The following is a 19,571-nucleotide window of genomic DNA, read 5'->3' as shown; positions in this document are numbered from 1 at the left end:
AAGTTCACAGCTGTTACCTCACCAACCAGGCCAGGTCAGGACTATCCCCATGCCTCACAGCGTTCATGCACTGAGCTCCTGCCCTGCAGTAGGAGCAGAGGAAGCAGTGCCATTTCCCATATCTGAGGTGAGAAGCCCCTTGCTGACTGGGTACTGCAGCCTGCAATATACCACAGTGCCTCATCTACACCCAGAAGGCTTAACATGGAGATGCCAGGCTGGGAAATCCCACAGCTTCTGCCAGAAGGGGGCTACCCAGACACCTGGGCACTTCAGCTTTGGTTCCAAAAGGCCACTCAGAGGACAGAGGTGCTGTGCTTAGCCAGAAATCTTCATCTTCTTCTGGGATGTGTATTCCCAGAACCTCAACTTCCATCACCTTCCTTGGAGTCACTTGTACTTATCTGACCCCTTTGCAGAAAACTAGGCAATGCCACAGAAAACTACATCAACAAAAATAACTACCAAAGGCTCAGCTGTGTTCCGCTTTCTTAGTGAGCTGTGAGCTCAGAGAAAGAAAAGTCTGAGGGGCAGTAAGGCTGGGACTTCACAGCTGCCATTGCAGCAAGGGTATCTTCTCCAGACTGTAGCAAGCTGTGTCACTGGCACAGTTACAGCTGACTCTGTGAGGGCTGGGGAAAGACATCTAGAAGGGTAAGAAGCATGACATTTATGGAACTGCCTACAGGAAGAGACAGAATGAAAGGAAGTGGACAAATCCACCTCTTTAAAACCCCACTGATTCAGGGAGGATTTGTCAGACCTTTTCACCAGGCTGAATCCCAGCTGGACCAACCCAACCTGCACTAACACTGGTGACATGCAATGCAGGGGGCTAGGGAGAAGAAGAGAGGTTTTCAGGCAATTAACACCAAGAGAGACTTCTGCTCTTGAAGATACCAAGTTAAAGTATTTCCACGAATCTTCCCTCAGAGTCAGCTTTTCAGACACAACTGCAAATATGATATACAAGTCTGCAGCAATACTTCCCGGGCTGATCACCAAAAAAGGAACCAGGACTGTTGCTCTGCAACAGTAGCTCATGCTCTTCAATAGTTTTTCATACAACAAGACACTTCCCTCTTCCCCAGCAGTGCTGAGAAATAACACTGTCCCAGCTTTTGAGTTTACACTAAAACACTGAATCATACAATGTAGATTAAAAAGAACTTTTGAGAAATCCCCAATTCAATTCAATCTTCCTGCCATCTGAATTTAGAGAGGAGAACAAAACCTGACTGTTGTAACACTTCCCCAAGGGAGAGCCTCCTGTTTACACTGCCAGGGGCCATTGTACCACTGTCCACAGACACTGATTAAATTTAAGTTAAAGGTCATTGTCACCTGTTAAATTTCTCATTGCATCATGTCTGTGCTGGTTAATGAAACATGAAGGCTTCTCCCTGGTTAAGACCCCTGAAAGCACAAGGCAGAATTGCTCAGCTGCCTTAAACAGCAGTGACCAAGAAGAACGTTTGACAACAGGAGTTGCAGCTGGTGTGTGAACAGCATAGCCTGCATGGTCTTCAGAGGAAATCACCTGGCTGAAGTACCTCAGCAGAAAAAAGGGAGAACTCTTAATGTACAACTCTCTGCTCACACTACAAATATCTCCCATCAACAATCAGAACTGAGACATCTGTTAAAACTACCACAGCAAGTACTTATACTAGTCAAGAGACTTGTTTCTGAATAGGCCTTTTTCTGTAAGGGTCAGCAGCTGCTTTGCTTTATAGAAGGGATTCCAACTTCAAGACCTGTTTCATAGCCTTTTTTACATACTAAAAGAAACTTTTCTTTTAGAAACACCCCCTTATTTCTTCAAAGACAACAGAAAGAATTATTTCCTGACTCAATGCAGTGCACACACAAAGCCATTTTTCCTTAGATGTATGTGACCATTGCTGTAAAATCACACACCCCAGGGCCCATGTGCTGGGAACACTACTGTAAAAGAAGTGTTTGGATCACAGCCCATTGAGTGTCTAATATAAAAGCCTGCACAAAGAGTGGGCTCTGGCTCCTGCTCTGCTCCAGCTGAGCAGTAGGTCCCTTCAGTGTGGGACACAGCCCTGCTTTATGGAGGAGGTTAGCTGGAGAGGTACCCACAGGTCAGAGATGGAATAAGGACCTTTTGGAATGCAGCAGTTTAGCAATAAGGCTACAAGGATTAAAATCAAATAGTGAAGCACAAGCATACTTCAAAAGTGACTAAGTTCCTGAAAGAGCAGGCAGACAGCAGGACTTGGGTCCTTGCTTCTGTCACCCACCTGGATGTCCCGGGCTCGCTCGTAAGACTGATAGGCAATCTTTTCCTCCATGCTGGCCAGCTCCTGTTTTAAATTGAGGATCTCGTTCTGGTGGAGCTCAGTCAAGTCATTTAACTGCTCTTCAAGTCTTTCACATCTAGAAATGACAACACATGTCAATGGCTTTAATGAGAAGAGGATGGCAAAATAAGCAATGAATACCATGGCCTGTGTACTGAAACCAGCATGGCTGCCTCAGTCAGCACACAGCACACTAGCACTAATACCCTCTTGCTAGAAATTAGTTCTTTTAAACTCTGTGATACTTTCCTACCCTGCAGAAAACACACAATTACATGGTAACTGTTGAGTGATGCAAGAAATTGAGGATGGAATGAGAATAGAATGAGGTATTCACCAAACTTCTATGTAAACCAAACTGTTCCCTTCTAACACCATAAACTCCTAAGCATTTTCATCTACACTTGAAACAGTAATGAGCATAAAAATTACACGGAAATGACATGTGACTGATGCCTCAGAGAACATGTTGTTACTGTCTGATCTCTGCATGAGGTCACATGGATCTTTGATTTGTTTTTCCTTTATCTCCCGTGAATGATGCAACTTAACAAGCAAATACCATCATATTATTTATAAGAAGGACACATGAATCACTAACCTGCAGGCTTATTTTTCAGTTTGCTCCTGGTGGATGGACCAGGAGCAGTCCTGAGGAAGACGGTTGCTTAAACAAACTGAATGATAACAATTCTGAGAGATAAAGTTTTGCTTCTCCCTAAGAGAATTATAAATTAACTGAAATGGTAGCTCTGATGGTAACAAAGGTATGAGCACAGCTTTGGTGGCCACTGGGTTTTTTCCACGGTCTATGCATTGTAGAAGAAAAAGCTTACCACACAGTCTTTATCATCTAAATCTTGATACTAATAACCAAGACATTTATAAGAAATTAACCACAGAGATAATTCCTTGTTTAAATTTTGGTTTTCTTCTGACTCCACTGAATTCCTACCAAAAAGAAAAAGCCACAACACAAGCAATATTTATCTAGAATGAAGAATTTAATTGCAAGTTCTGAAACTAAGACACAAATCCTGCTTCTCATTTATTTCAATATTTTTTTGTGTTTTAGAATCTGCAGTCAAAAGCTAGGCTTTAAAAACAGCCTTGGTTTTGTTTTTAATAGACAAGTATGAAAAGAATTTTCATTTATGTTCCCAATGAAATATTACTTTAAACTAAGAAGGAGTGAGACTGCATGACAATTTGCAGCAGTAAAATGCATGTGGTCAACCAGCAGTGAAACCAAGACAACTGCCAGCTGACATGGCTGAGCCCAGAAAGGTGCCACAAGAGCTGTGCAACTGTGCCAGGACACACCAGAGAACTGGTTTCCCAGGACTGACAAGGAAATGGCCACGTGAAGAGCGGCTAGTGAAGAAGGAGCCCAGATAATTAATATTGTCCTTTGTTCCCACACAACTTAAAACTGACAACAACTTGACAACAACCAAAAGCACACAGCTAAACCCATGCCAAGCCTCAAAGGCAGCACCAATTACTTGAAATATATTCAGTTTGTTACTATATTACAAAATTCACCAGTGTGTTTATTACACAAGAAGAAACTTAAACATTTCTGAAAATAGCATGACTTTTTTTACCTCCTCTCGTATAAACACCTTTCATAAAGCAGCTGTTGCCAAGCAGCTTAAATCCTGTTCTCTAACAGGAAACAATTGTATTTTAATAACTTCAAAACTACCTCAATCTACAGGAAACATAAGGAAACCCTGCTAATCTGTATAGCCAAGAGTTTAAACAGAACATGATTAGCAGAAGGGTTGGCTCCAATCCTCCTGTCCTGAAGACTGCAGAAGCAACCAGCTCATTCCCAATCACTTCACTCTCTGCTCAACCTCAGAACTGCTGCAGTTTGCATCCAAGAATCACCTGCACTTCCAGAACTCACTGTGTCAGGCAAGTGCTAGAAATGGGTTATTTTAAAAAATATGTCCCTGCCCCCACTAACCTACCCTGACTTATTTTTTAAATGACACATCCTCCATTCAGCTTCTTTTCACTTCTTGTCCCAATATCTACAATTTAGAAAATTATTTTTTTCCATCTGCTTTCTATTGGTGTTCAAATTTAAAAAGCAAGGAGGGATTTATGCAACTTACAGGGCCCAGAACCAGGATTTCTCTATTGAAAGTTGGTTTGCATTTAAGTGGGAGTATTACACAAATAAAAGGGATAGGCTACTTGTCAAGAGGATTAAGATGAAATACATACCTCTAGTTCATGAGTGCCAGGGTCTATTGAACAAACTAAATTTGTCTGTGAATATTGCAGTGCCCTGAATAATCAAATCCCACTTCACTTCATGTATGGAAAACGCCTCTTTGGAGTTCAAGAACTATTTTGTTACTATTTAAAATGTGAAATTTCTCCTTAAAATAACAAGCTCCTGCCCAGAAACATCTCTGTGCAGCAGATCAGTGCTGCCTGTCACAAGAATCACAGAGGTCATGAGAGCTGTTCCTATGGACACAGTAAATAGCTGGGGTGTTTGGCTCAAATGTGGGATATGGGAACACTTCATTTCAAATAGTCATGTTTTATTTCCATATGTTTTCTGAGGCTCACTGCATGGGAATCAGGAAAATGGTCTGAAAAAGGCTCAGAAACACAACTATGACCATCTCATTTTTCTAAAAAGCTTGAAGGCATTTAAAAGTAATAGCTGCAAAATACACAGCTAACATAGCATATGGAAGGGAGGGATGTGATAAAAAAAGACATTTGATCTGCACTCAGTGCTATGGCGAGTAAACTCTGATCAAACTAAGACATCTGCAGTAGACTGTGAATGAAGTTTAGTACCTGTCTTCAGGTGTCTCTCAAGATGGACCTTTTTGTCTTTATAGCTATGTCATACAAACATTCATGCACATTTGTCACTAAATACGTCTTTACACTACTGAACACACTGCTTCCAATAGTGGAGTAAAGAGCTAAAACCAGAAGTTATTTGTAGTATGCACCAAGTCTTCTAACTAGAAGGATACACAAAGGACAGAGCTTGCTCCCAACAGGGAGCATGAGATGCTCCTGACACCCACACACATCCCTGTACTTCCAGCTCTAAGCCTCCCTGGAAGGAGCACAGACAGCTTTGCAGGGATGTTTTGGTGCTGCCCTGGCTGGGTAAACACCAACACGCTGCCCTCCACTGCCCAGCCACACTCCAGAACAGCCATGCCAACACTCCTAGACCTCAGAGCTTTAGCTCCTTTTATCTATTTTAGAACACATTATGAGGACAGACTGCAGTGTGACAATTAGACTACGTTAAAACACACAAATGGAAGCACCAGTGACTAGCCTTTTGGATGAAGGATTTTTTCTGACAGGAGCATAGGAGACCAAAATGCCCTTTCCAAGGCTCTCAGGCTTGGGAAGAAACCCAAAACCTTAGACTGGCCACACTCCAAATATGTGAGCTTATGGGTTTGCCATGTACAAACAGGTTCCTGAAGGGACAAACAAGATGAAAATACTCAGCAGGAACTTTATTTCAGTCTCAATAGCACAGAAAGTCCCTGCTTGTACGGGTAAACAATTGCCACCTTCCAATAATGATATTAGCAAGAAGCCATTTCAGCGCCTGCTCCTAGTGCAAAGAAAACAATGATGGCCCAGTACTGTCAGGCCCTTCCTTCCTCAGTGGCTCAGCCCCAGCAGAGCAGAGCAGTGCTCCGGAGCCAGCATGTGCTGGGCAGCACAGCCCACCCCGGCCTCCCCATGGTGCTGCCAGGCCTGCACCAGGGTGGGAGAACTGGAGCAACTGGACAGGCGAGTCCCTGCCTCAGAGACTAGGGTTAGCAAACTGGCAGTCACACGAAGTGATAGACAAGATTTGGAAGCAGGGAGAGGGGAGGGAGGAGATGAAGGAGGTCAAGGAAAACCTGTGAGGCAAGCCATGGCTGATAAACAGAAACTGCACAAACACAAACAGGAAAAAAGATCAGAACCTGCAAAACAGTAGACAATGTAAGAAAGAGGAAATGGATTAAGACCAGGTGAGAAAATGTCATGGCACGTACTTTGCTCCAGCTTCCAGGTCCAATGCAAACACTTGGTGTCACCTGACAAGAAAAAGACTTCTCCAAAAATTTTTTTTTTAAGCTTCAACTCTGTGTTTGTTTTTGAAAGCTTCCTATAAACAGAGCAGACTTAGGAGGTATTTACAACTTTTAAAGCCAATTATGATTAATCTGAATCCCCAGCTTGCCAGCATTAAACCACAACTTCCTCTCCCTTCCTTTAGCTTTTTTCTGAAGAGAGCTGAGGAGTAAGAGGGGTTCCAGTTGGAGGAACAGGCGCCACCCCTCCCTGCCAAGGCAGCAGCACCCTCTGCCCTTGGACATATCACATTACCTTCTACTTGTAAGGTGAAGTCGGCTTTTATCATTGTGATGGTTCAAAATACAGAAGCTATAAAAACAACAATCTACATTTGTACAGTCCTGTAGTCATCTAACTGATTAACCCATGAGCTCTTGCTGATCATGCAGTTATCCACACAGACAAGATCACTGAGTGTGGTTTAACTGGTCCTCTTTAAAGGTCACACCTTTAATTAATTTGCATCAACATTCCAAATGACAGGTCTAAATTACTATCTTAAGCTTTTATAAGCCAAACGCAGATTCTCCCTGCTTTTCATTCGAGGCTGCCTTGGTTAGTGCTTGGGGTCTGGGCTGACCTCAGGGAGTGCTCTGCAAAGGTTAATGGCACATGACAGGTATGACTTCATGGTGCGCTAGTATGGGACCTACGTGAACCTTGCTCAGAGGTGCTGGGCAGCAACTAGCCTGCTTAGCTGACAGCACACATCAGTCCCCAAGGTCTACTATTGTACTTTCAGGCCACTCTGTCAGCTGTGCCATGCTTGCATTTAGCATTCCACCATGAATGGCTGCTGCTGTATGCGTGAAACAACAACCTACACAGCAACAGACAACAGCACCTCTCTGCTGAGGAACAGAAGATCCAGCTTCACATCGCTTTGTGATGACTTGATGACACTGAGGCACTAGGAACCAAAGCTGCTGTACTGGTTGCCGGTTTCAGTCAAACTGCTGATTATTGCATTGCAGGATTAGAAAGTAGTGTTGGTCTGGCTTTGTTTGCCCAAGCTCTGCAAAGCACACTGAGAGCCTGCTGTCTCTACCAGATCCTAGCAGGCTAGCCTTTTCCAGAGTTTTTCCAACGTTCTGGCATAAGCATGTCTAAAGAGCTGTAGGGCAACTCCATGTTACGCTGCACAAACCAGTGCAGCAAGTGGCACAGGACACTTCAGCAAGCCTGTACACACCCCCAGCAGCTCTGCTGTGCCTTTGTGTTTCACATCCTGGCAAAGTCATGAATTGGGCTTTGCATTTGTTATTTAAAGTTTAAGAATTCTGTCCAGGATGCCTGCAGAAGAGCAGCTAGTAACTTTTCCCTTCAGAGCCTGGAGTCAAGCCCTTGCTCCCAGCGTGCATGCTGGGGGATGTCAGGTACTCAGCAGAACAGCACAGGGCAGTCTGCAGAGAGCCTCTCCCACCCAGCAAGGAAAGGGAAGCATTCCCTCAGCACTGCTCCATGGGCAGCTTTGCTCAGCAGGGAGGTCGTGGCAGCTGGTCAGACTGCCTTACTGAAGGTCACTATCACTTCTTCCCTGTGACTTCATCGGGGATCAGCAGCTCCACCTTTCCATTCCTTCCCGTGGGGGGAAGACTGATGGAAACATGGGTCACTTACAATCTCCATGACAAGAGTACTGTCAGTATCTGACATTTAATTCAACTTCATTGCCCTGAGATCTGCCACTGTGGACTGAACAGAGAAGGGAAGATATCTTAGTTTTGGCACATGTCCAATATCATGTCTTTTTAGAGAATCTGAAGAAAGCTGGAATGTTTCTTTCTCTGGTAGATATGGATCTGAGTGTTGAAAAAGGCAGGGTCAAGTCATGTCCACATTAGTTCCCTGTCATTTGCTTTGATCCAAACCTTTTCAGTATTTTGTGCAGGGCAAAGCACTGCCTGATAACAGTAATTGCATCAATGTACTCCTGGGTTTAGGACACCTTATTAGACCTCTTCGGCTTCACTTTTTATCTTGAAAAAACTTTGAAATAACCTTTTTCCTTACAATCTCTTTTTGTACAGATAGGGAGGTGAGTAGCAAGATAGCAATATTTATAAAAGGCAGAACTGGGAGGGAAAAGTCCTGAGAAGACCTCAGAACTATCCACTTGAATCAAGCTGCTGGGAACAGCCTGCTGAGCACTACCATCCCCAACTCTGGTGCTTTGCAATCACAGCATTGTATTGTCAAAGTACCACAGCACATACCTGTACCGCTCCTCCTGCAGGGTCTGCATTATTAATGTGTAATCCCTCTGGTAGCGAACCTTAAGGTCCTCAAATGATTCTTCCAGTCTTGCCTGTGTCTCTCGAATTTCTTGAATCTCATGCAGTATTGCATCAAACCCTGAGCTCTGCATATCCAGAGTGTTTGTTTTGGAGCTGGAAGCTCCCACAGGGCCCCCTGTTGTACTGTTGGCTCCCACCGAGCCTGATGTGGCACTGGAGCAATCCTCTTCACTGCCATATTTTGGGCTTGACTGAAAGTTCTGAATAACACCTAGAGCCTTGCCACCTGCCCCATCTTCCTGGCCTTCTTCTAAGGAGTCTTTCAGATTAGCAATATTGTCTGCACTCCCAAACTTGTTCCTTATGAGGGAGGCAATCTCCCGGGGTTTGGAAACCACAGCTCCTGCTGCTGAATGTGTGGCCTGGGAGAAACTGGAAAGTCCACCTTTTACACTGTCTACCACTCCCTCACTGAAGCCAGTGACTTTTGCTCCAACATCCTTCAAACCCTGATGCATATCCCTGAAGACATCCTTTGGCTGCCGAGGGATCCCATTCTGCTCAATCTCTCGCAGCTTTCGATGGTAATGTTCCAGTTTCTTCTGCAGCTGCAAGATGGTCTGGGCTGACTTTTGATTTTTCTTCTCAAACACTTGCTTAATGCGGGCACTCTGCTGCTTGTCTGCATTGTTGGCCAATTTCAGGTACTCTGCCACATTGTCATCACGGGCTGTTTGCTCAATTTTGATCTGCTCTGTCAGCTTCAGTATCTTCTGCTGCAGGTGTGTGATGGCCACTTTTGTCCGCTGCGGATCTGGGGTCCCATCAACAGAGTCTGCATTGATGCTGCCATCAGTGCTGGAGGCCACGGCACTGGAGGTCTGCGCCAAGCTGCTGACTTCCAAGCGCTCAATCTAAGCACAGAGAGAGAAAGAAACATGAGTGCTAATCAGCAGCTTCATCAACAGAAAAGCTTTCCTTCTTTATGCCCACCAACTTGGCAAATGGATATAATTCTGGAAAAAGGTTCCTTTTTTCAGCTGGCCAGGAGACAGTATCAATCAGGAGAGCTTCACATATTTTACAGAGATCGGCAAAAGTTTAAAAAAAAAGCAAAACCTCTCATACTTGACTCCACTTATCACCTCAAACAATTCAAAACTCAAGCAAATATGCAACAGGGCACCCCAGTTTGGCAGACCAAGTACTCCAAGATATCAGTACAAGGGCAGGGGCTCAACTAGCTAAAGAGACCAAGGTAGCTAGAGAGCGAAGAGACCAAGAAGGTAATTGAGAGCAGAAGCTACACGGTTTAACTCCACAGTACAGCAACTCGAGTCATTCCTAGTGCTTCACCTGTCTGAATTGCAGCAACAGCAAAACCTACAACCGATCTACTACGGTCAGTGCTTGTAACAGAAAAATGGAGCTTGAGAGGCACCCGAATGCACGCCTTGCCGCGGCAAACCCTGCGACCAGGCATCTCCGAGTGGCAGGAAAACAGTGAGTTTCAAAGGACAAACCCCACGTATGAAGAAAAAGAAAAAAAAAAAGTTACATGCTGTTCCAGCGCAGCCCAACCCGCCAAGTACCCGCCGCGAACCCGCGAAGAACCGGGCGGGCAGGTGCGGCCGCACCGGCGGCTCCTGACCCGGGCATTCCTCCCTGGAGCCGACCACGCTCCGATCCCGGCCAGCCCTGGGTCGCGATCTCGGTGCGTCCTGCGGCGGAGGAACCCCGCGGTGCCCGCCGTACCTTGTCCCGCTCCCCGTGCATGGCTCCCGCCGGCCGCCCGCCGCCCGGGCGCGGCTCCCGCCGCACGGCCCGGCCCGCCCGCCCCCTCGCGGCTCGGAGGCCTCCCGGGCCGCGGAGCCGAGCCGCGCGCGTCCCGCAGGGAGCCTCCCTGAAAGGGTTTTGAACGGAACGCGTCCCGGCGCGGAGCCCACGGCAGCCGCGGCTGCTGCCGCACGCTCCGCTCCCGCGGCTCGGCGGGGACCAGCCGGCAGCTCCCCGGCTCGTTCCACTGCAACAGCTGCCAGCTGACCCGCCGCTACTGCCCACTCGCAGAACCATGGCCGTGTTTTTAATATGCGCTTTACAAAACAAAAATGCTGTTTCAGTTAACTGTACCCTCTCTCATGATTAATCATTCCATATTTAATGCAAAAAACCCGGCAGGCTGCAACACTGGCCGGCGCCGGGGGTTAGCCAGGCTCCTTCCCATAACCTTGAAGTTCTCTGTTGTCCCATCAAGAGGAAAACCAGACACCTGGGAAAGTAATTGATTCATTTTCTAAAGGAGTTTAGCTGTTGGAAACCACAGAATATAATTTCTCAGTCCGTTGTGACTCCTGAAATATCAACTGCTTTCTTAAGAGGGTTTAGTTGTAGAAACCCAATGGAGCTCTGAGTAGATCAATGGAAAATTGGTGCTAAGAATTAATATTCATCAGTGGGACCAACACTATGCATGACATCAGTACTGCAAACGTGCTGTCTCTGAGATGTAGGGACGTGCATTTGGAAGTAATACACATTTGTAAAGATACCTCTTCTTGGAACTTGTAATTTCATTAAGATTTTTCCAGGGCTGACAGTGATCAGATTTCTCCCTATGGCCTAGACGATCACAAAGACTGTGGCTGTGCAGGGCATGCCTGGCCTGGGAGCATCACCCAGCACCCATGGCACAGCTGGTCTGTGCCTCACCCACAGAGCAGCTCTGCCAACCAGCCGCCACCCCAAGAGCAGCACAGAGCATCTGCAGCACACCAAGACAATCATATTACTGTTAACTGCCTACAAACCAAGGGTTTCTCAATCCATTCTTAACAATCTCTACCTCCTCCAGAGCAAGGACATTTTAGTATTGAATGGCAAACAAAGAAAACCAGAAAAATCCACAGTTTTGATGCAAAACTTCCACAACTGAATTTAACTTATTTTTTATTTTTCTTTTCATAATTGATTTTTTTCTGGGCAGTGGTAAGGATGAGTGAGCATGGTGCTGACCTGGTGTCTCAGAACCAAACAACTGCTCATCACCAGTTCTTCTGCAGCCCAGAGGCTCCGAGATGAAATCCGCATGGATCAATGCCTTAGGACTACTGGGGCTTTAACACTACTTTGCAGTAAAGAGTTTCTATCAGCTTAATTTACTCCAGGTTTGGTCTAATTAGTGTGTGTGTGTATAAATAATTACCATAAATTACACTAACAGTACACTCTTCCTCTCATGACACAAGTTTTGTGAGAGAAAAATTTAGAAGAAACTTTTCTCCCCCTTTTGACTTCAGCAAATCTGCCTAGGTTATTGCTCTACACCTGTGGTAGAAAATGAACTAGAACAGCAGTAATAGAATAAACCAAGTTGGGATAATTGCTTTATAATTACCAGTTGTGTGGATATTATTCTGAAATAACAAAAAGGGTTATTTCCAATTCAAAAGAAAAAGACTGAACAAGTGCAGTTCTAGAACAGAACTGAAATAATTTAAGTGCTTTGTCCATATCCACAAGGCTTTGTAAAGGGAAGACTTAGCACAAACTGAGTCCCTGAGAAATGTCGATGACATATTACTGAATTTGAGATGATGGTCAATCTGTCCTGAAAAGACGCTGGTAAATTAAACACTATAATGATCAATGCTTGTATAAGAATACAGGTTACAATTCAATAGTCAGTCTCTCTGGCAATACAATTTTCCATTATATTTGACGGTCCAGATAAGGGGAGCTGTGTGCCCTCCCACCAGGAGGTTTTGGCATCATGCCACAAACCAGACAAAATCATGTGAGGTGAGGGCCTTATGCTTTCTCTCTCTCTCAAGATCTTACCAAATTCTCAACTGTTAACACTCTCAGGCTCTTCCTCCTGTACAAGCTTTCCAATGTCTCTATTCTGCAGCACACAATCCAAAAACACCTCATGATTCTGCCTTTTGGTGCTGTTGAAGATTAAATACAGCAGTTCCTTTAAAGGTATTTCGCCCTCCTAAAACTCCTCCAGTAAAACCATATACTGGTTATTCACCAAGAAGATGGACTGTTGCTTTTAAACACTCAGGGCAGCTGGCCTAAGAAAACAGCAGCTTTCAGAGCAAGCCTGCTGCAAGGGGGCAACTCCTGCTTCCTCCTCCCTCCCCTTGTGAAGCCTGGACCTTCAAAAGTGTGAAAATTGTTGTGCTACTTAAAATAAACACATAAAGCACAAAGTGAGACATGGGAGCTCAGAGTGAGACTGCACAGCCCCAGAAAGGAGCTAACAGCACCAGAGGTGCCTGGGTTAATCACCTTCCCAGTGACTGCAATACCTGACTGGCAGCTAAAACTAACCACGAAAGCATTCAGAACTTGTTTTGCTTCCTTTTCCCACTGTGCTGAAGGCAATACAGTCATACAGGCAGAAAACCTATAAGACTCATAGAAAGTCATAGGTTTTAGACTTCCTGTTTGGAAACACCATTCAACAGCATCATTAGCACATGGCAAGGGCAGGGATGGGCATAGGGACTTGGCAATCCCCTCCACACTAGGTGACAGATGGTCTTCAGCCTCAGGCAGGCACAGGAGCAGAGACCCAAAATCTCCAATGACAGTTACAAGGGAGCTGGTTTGTTAGTAAGTAAGATCTCTAATCACTGCCTTACAGAAAATAAAAATGACAGGGGAGAAAAAATCCCACCATTCTTTGTGCCTGACCACATCTGCAGAGTACAAGCACGCCCAGACCCTATTTTGTTGAATCTACATTAAAAAACCTAAGTGCACATTTAAATAAACACACACAGAATCCCCAGCAGGTACAATGAAGAGATACTTAAATATCACAAATTACTATTACACATAACACATTAGATTAAGTGCCATCAACAGCCACAAGTCACCTCCCTGCATGCCACCTGCAGCACATGACTCTTGAAACACATGGGTTAACGTGGCACCACTGTCTCATGAGCAGTCAGTGCTCTGCTCTTCTGGATCCAACAGTCATTCATATGGCACAACTTACCACAGGTCCCAAAGGAAACAAAAAAGTGTCACAAACTACTTGGGTGATGCAATAAGCTCTTTATGACCTACACCTGATTGAGAATTAAGAGTGTTTTTCTAATGCTTTGCTTTTCAAAGGTTGTTACTGAATCACAGATCAATTGGGGCTGGAAGGGACCTCTGGAGTTCACCTGGTCCAATATCCTGCTCAGGCAGGGCCACCAAGATCCAGTAGTTGTCCAGGACCATGTCCAGAAAGCTTTTGAGTATCTCCCAGATACTACTTTCACATCCTGCATTTGTGGATCTGTCTGTACGAGAAAGTTGGATCTGTCTGCTGCAACACTGCCACCCATCTGATACCACCAAGTCTATGGGTCATTATTTATTTCTAGTTGCATATTTCTGTGACTGCAAATCCTGTGCAACAGCATATGTAAGGGAGAATATTTCTGTTCATTCATCTCTCAGGTAAATACAGACAGAAGATCTAAATACTGCTGCACTGAACCACGCCTACAGACAACTGCTCACTCATACGTGGATTCATTTATGAATCCACCTTCCCTCAGCAAGTGTCAGAGTGTGTACTTGCTCCCACTCCACAAAACATCTCCCTTGGATTTACTGTCAAGAAAAAGGAAAAACAAAAAACATGTCTAGTGTGATTCCTTGGGACACACTGCAGTTATCCTGAAAAACTGTACTGACTGACTGAATCTTCAGAAGCTGCAGCAGCTTTGCTTTTTAACAGCCTCCAGCTACTCACCCACAGAAACCTATGGTCATCCTTTACAGCAACTGTTCTGAGGTATCTCTAACATGCTCCTAAATCCAAATTAAACCTGGCTAAGGAAAGCACACAAACAGATGGACATCTCAAGGAAGTCTTGCTGTGTGTTTTTCACAGAATAGCTCATTGTTTATATTATAAAATGGGGGTTTCTGAAAGTTATAAAGCCTTTGCCTATGGGCAATTAACACTCAAAATGACGGGAATATCGCCATGGATATGGGTAAAAAAAAACAAAAAACACTGCGAAAACAAAAAAGGAAAAATTACTCTGAAAAATATTCAAGAAAAAATTCCAGTACAATGCCTTTGTCTGCCTCAGACAGCTTGAGCAGGGAACCAACACTGTGACACCAAGAGGAAATGGCTTTACACCTTACTCACAGTAGTTAAACAGTCATGAGTGATGACTGCTGCAACAGGAATGCACTAATGGTACACCTGCCAACACAGAGCCCCACAGGCCTGCTCTGCAGAGAGGGGAGAGGGGCTGTGGGCAACCACAAAGGGGAAACATTTCACACATGCTGCATGCAACTGGGCATTCCCTTTCTTTAGGGGAATCCACGCCAAGCAGTTCCCTGCCTAATCATGTACTGGCACAGCCTGGGGACAGACAGGACAGCAGCTCCCTCTAGAGCCAAGCTGCAAGCTCACTGGGAAGCAAGTGATAAGGTGCTTGGGGATGCTCTTACTACTTTCTGAAATGTGGTTCACCATCAGGTCCAAGACAGCAGAAACACCACTGCAGGGAAAGGTGACCTGGGACTGCTTCACTTGGCACTGGTGCCAAGAGCAGCATCCCTCAAGCAATGGCCTGAGGCACACAAACAAACCCTCAGCTTGGGATTTGGTAAAGCCAGCTGCAGAGCAACTTGCCCATGGCCTTGTACCTAATTCAGTATGAAATGGAGATGTAACTTCATGCACCACATCAAGTGCCAAGAATAGTTTAACTGTAAAGCTAAACTAGAATACAGTTTAGCTGTAAAGCTGTCTTTTCCTCAGAGCTGTCACCAGTGAAATTCATCCCAAAGCAGACCAGTATTCAGCTGCAGCACTCCCTGGTGTTGGGAGCAATGATGAAAGATGCTGCTGCCACACAGCATCATACTCGCTGTACCAGAGGCAGTTTCTGTCACAACCAACACTCCACGTTCCACAGGGGAGCTCCAGCGAAGCCTTGTCAGTGAAGCGAATTGCTGGTCACAGATGCGTCCCCCACAGTACTTGCTGTCAGCACAGGGGAGTTCAGTGGGCTCCACATGTTCTCCCTGCTTGACTCCACCTGCCCAGAGCCCCCTGCCTCTTGGAAAGCAAATGTCTCACTTACTAAGTGCTTAAGAGGTAGCTGAAGCTACAAAGCTGACCTCCACCTTTCCTAATTGTGATTTAGGCACATGCATCCCTGATGCCCATCAGCCCAGTGTGGTGGGCTGAGGCAAGGGACACTGCACAAGCTTCTCCCTTGAGCAGGACTGGAACATGTGGGACCAAGAACCAGTTTGGCCCACAAGTACTTAGTGACATCCCACAGACAGAAGGGATTGACACAATACAGTAGAACGTCTCCCTTAAGAGGTTGCCTACAGCCCCTTTAATTCCTTTTAAACAGCATTGCTGCCAAAGACATCACCTTCTTGACCTCAAATTTCTGAAATCTTGAGAAAAAGATATTTTTGAGCACAAAAAAGTAAGGCTTGATGGCCCAATTTAGTAATGGTTTCCTAAAGCTAGACAAGTCAAGCAGAAAATCATCCGTGTTGACTGAATAAACAAGGCAACATTGAGGGTGAGGGAAGTCCAAGGGAACGGATACAACAATCTGGTCGGAAAAATAAGAAAGAACTGAATTATACACAAGAGCTCGTAGGAGGTGATAAGGGATGACACAGCAAAAGATACGGCCAAAATAACAACCATGGATGTTTATTTTAGCAGTTCCTGATTTCTAGTGGGGAGTGCCAATCAGGCTAGAAGTTACAACAATAAGGATAGGAAATGAAGTAAAGCTGAGCAAAAGTTAAGTACAGGAACCAGCAGAAGAGGGCAGATTAAGAAACAAGTTTATACAAGCTTTTATAAGGAAGTGACTATGTAAAATGATGTGGTTTTTTTGTTTGGTTCTGATTTTTTTAAATCTCATCCTATTTTCTCTAGTGCTTGAGTCACATCTCATTACCTGAGATACAAAAATTTTGTTAATATTTCCCAGAGAGTAAAGCAGTTTTGGTTTTGGTTTTTTATGCTTCAAGCTGCTATCTGATGAATAAAGATTATTATTACATGTTATATATTAATTTGTAAAGAACACAGTTTAATTTTATGGTCCAAGCTAACTTTGACTTGCAAAGCATTGGAGCAAACTGGGTCTGAAGTCTGGAAGGACAAATGCCTCTGCATGATCCTTCTGCACAGAATAGCCCTGTGTGAGAGCAAAGATTCTCCCTTTTTCGGGGGATGTGTCTCTGCTGACGTTTAACATGCACATCCCCTCCAAGTGTTTAATCTGAAGGGCTCCAGCAACTATACTTCTACACTTCCTTCATTTCTTTATTTGTAACTGTAGTAATTTCTGCAGGTACAACACATAGCGTGACCATAACCAAAACTCCTCCATCACGTTTCAATCAACAGTTCATACAATATTAAGTATTTCAAAACAACAAGATTCACGCTTCCTGCAATATACTGCTTTACCATTCCCACAGAGCATTTCTTGACATATTTCCTTATTTAAAGCCTTTGTAGTATAACATACATGTAGTACCAGATAAGATCACACTTGTCACAGATATGCAGTACAGCTGTTTCAGACTCCTGCTTCATTCAAAAGCAGCTTGTTTACTCCAGGTGCTGCAAGTGCTCTTGCACTAGCACCAACTAAATCTCTAAGATCATTCCAAGTTGAAACACAGCTCGTAAAGGACAAGACACTGTGAACAAGGGCAGTCCCTTCAGCCCATGAACATGCCCTCCTCAGGGCTGCTGATGCATGGCACAGATGCCTTTGGAAACCTGGAAGAGAACAGCAAGCAATGAGACACCAGAGAGGAAGATACATTCAAGGGATGACGAGCACCTGTTAGGGTCAGGCAACAGGGCACTTGTCCAGAAATCCACTGAAGTAGGTAAATACTGAAAGCACTGTGCTGCTTTCAGTATTCTGCAAAAGCTAAGAATTCTCACTGAGAACTCCATTTAGAGATAGCCCTCAGTGCAGCATCTCCTCAACACATGGTAGAGCTGCTCAGGCTACCCTGACCCAGCCTAGAGAGCAAAGAACATGGTACCCTGTGCTCACTACTCCTCTCTTCAGCTCTCAAGAGTTGATGGAGTATCCTGAAGTTAGATGTGACAAGATGCAAAGCACGCAGATCTATCAGCCTGGGATTTTGAACGTCTGTAACCCCCCGGGCTTTCCTGCTGCCCTGTACCACTGCAATCTATACCTCTGCAACTCAGCAACAGGCATTTTTCCTGAAAGCCACCTGTGTGTCACTTTTATTATAAAGACTAATGAATGCAGTGAGACCAAGGTATAGAAGGTACTATTTTCCTTTAAGAAAATCTGAGTTAATTAAATAAATGCAGTAGACATATGTCTTTCAAACACAACAGGAATACTACTCAACCTTTCAACCATGCCTCTGCAAAGTGTAACAGACTTCAGATAAATCATCAGCTATGGCCAAAAACCAGTTTGGATTCCAGATTTCTTTTTTCCTCAAACGCTGGACCACAGAGCATGGGAGAGATAACTACAACAATTCAAAGAAAAATAGCTTCTATTTTGTGTTGCAGATCAGAGCATCAAAGACCTTACTGTCTCTCTTTGGTATTTAATAAATGGGGGAGGAGGGGAAGATACAGTTTAGTGTTAACGCAGACTGAAAAAGGGCAATGCTGAGCCACACAGCTCAATGAAACAGAAGAAAAATACTTAATCATTTCTGAAGGTCACTGGGTCTATGGGAGGCAGCACACTTACTTTTCTTTTACCTGGAGAAGAATATGGTTCTGTAGTTTGTTTACTACTTCCTGAAAATACATTTTGCACAGCTAAAAACAGCAAAACAAGAGGTAACATTAAAAAAGCTACCATTGCAAATACTCCTCTCTGACACTGGGCTGCACCTGCATCTGCTGCATCTCCTATCTCTCTCATCACTCACTGTATCATACAAACCAAACCCCAAAACAACAAAACTAGAAAATCCCAAAAAGCAGCACCACGTTTGATCTTGTTTATGGATTGCAACACTCACTCAGACAGGAGCCTTTTTGCATTTCCCAGCTTCAAAAGCAAAGAAAAGCTATATTAAAGAAAACAACCACTGAAATTCAACAGCAGTGCCCAGAGGAAAAATGGAGTGCTTCCAAGGCTGATGCACAAAATGAGGTCAAGTTCTACTGGAGACTTAAATAAAACAGCCAAACGTGAGAGCTACAACTGTTCCCCCACAACCTCCTCACCTTTGTGGGCTCACAGAAGTCCCTTTCACAGCACATGCAGGTACAGCAGCACCACATAAACATCACCGTGCTGCCATGGGCAGCCTCGGCGCTGGGCACTGCCCGAGCAGTGCCGCGGCCATCGGCTGGACCGAGCGCCGGCTGTGCCGCCCGAGCGCCGCTGCCGGACGAGCATGGCTGAGTGCCGGGCCAGGCTGAGCCCTGCTCCTAGTGGGGAGCTCTGCTACGGGCTGGGAGCAGGACCAGGACGCGGGATTTAAAGCTACAGGGCTTCCCAGGCACTGTGCAACGCCTGACACTATTTTTAAAACCATACCTTTGAGCCAGAAAAACAGTTTAGGATAACAGACAACCAAATCAGGAGCAGATCAATAGAATCCAAGTGACACAGTTCCTCAGCAACACAACATAACAGACCTGGGAGCAAAGGCCAAGCAGAATTGACACTAGAGATTCAAAAATGCACAGCAGGACATAAATCCACCTATAAACTATAAGCTCTAATTATGGCAATGCTGAAATGCTATTTAATATTCACTAAACAAAATTTTCCGAATATTAGTGTGATCTCCTGGAAGGCTGAAGCTCTAATTTTGTCACAGAAGGACT

The 19,571-nt window shown here is 44.8% G+C and overlaps 1 protein-coding gene across 19 annotated transcripts in view; it reads right to left on the bottom strand.

Annotated features, from left to right (window-relative positions):
• Positions 1 to 19,571, bottom strand: part of TMCC1 (transmembrane and coiled-coil domain family 1) — a 67,084-nt gene that overhangs the window by 4,176 nt on the left and 43,337 nt on the right. For 18 of the 19 annotated variants that reach the window (XM_085590204.1, XM_085590206.1, XM_085590215.1 and 15 more), the window contains 2 exons: positions 8,681 to 9,615; positions 2,271 to 2,406 (listed from right to left, as the gene is read on the bottom strand). In XM_085590204.1, the coding sequence (XP_085446330.1) occupies positions 2,271 to 2,406; positions 8,681 to 9,615 (1,071 nt within the window). Of the gene's footprint in view, positions 1 to 2,270; positions 2,407 to 8,680; positions 9,616 to 10,456; positions 18,951 to 19,571 lie in introns of those variants that run through there. The other variant, XM_021542558.3, reaches the window with a different exon arrangement.

This window comes from Lonchura striata, chromosome 12 (genome assembly GCF_050655825.1).
Source record: "Lonchura striata isolate lonStrDom1 chromosome 12, ASM5065582v1, whole genome shotgun sequence".
Taxonomy (NCBI): domain Eukaryota; kingdom Metazoa; phylum Chordata; class Aves; order Passeriformes; family Estrildidae; genus Lonchura; species Lonchura striata.
Note: the sequence above shows the minus strand (reverse complement) of the source record. Positions and strands in the feature narration are given on the sequence as shown.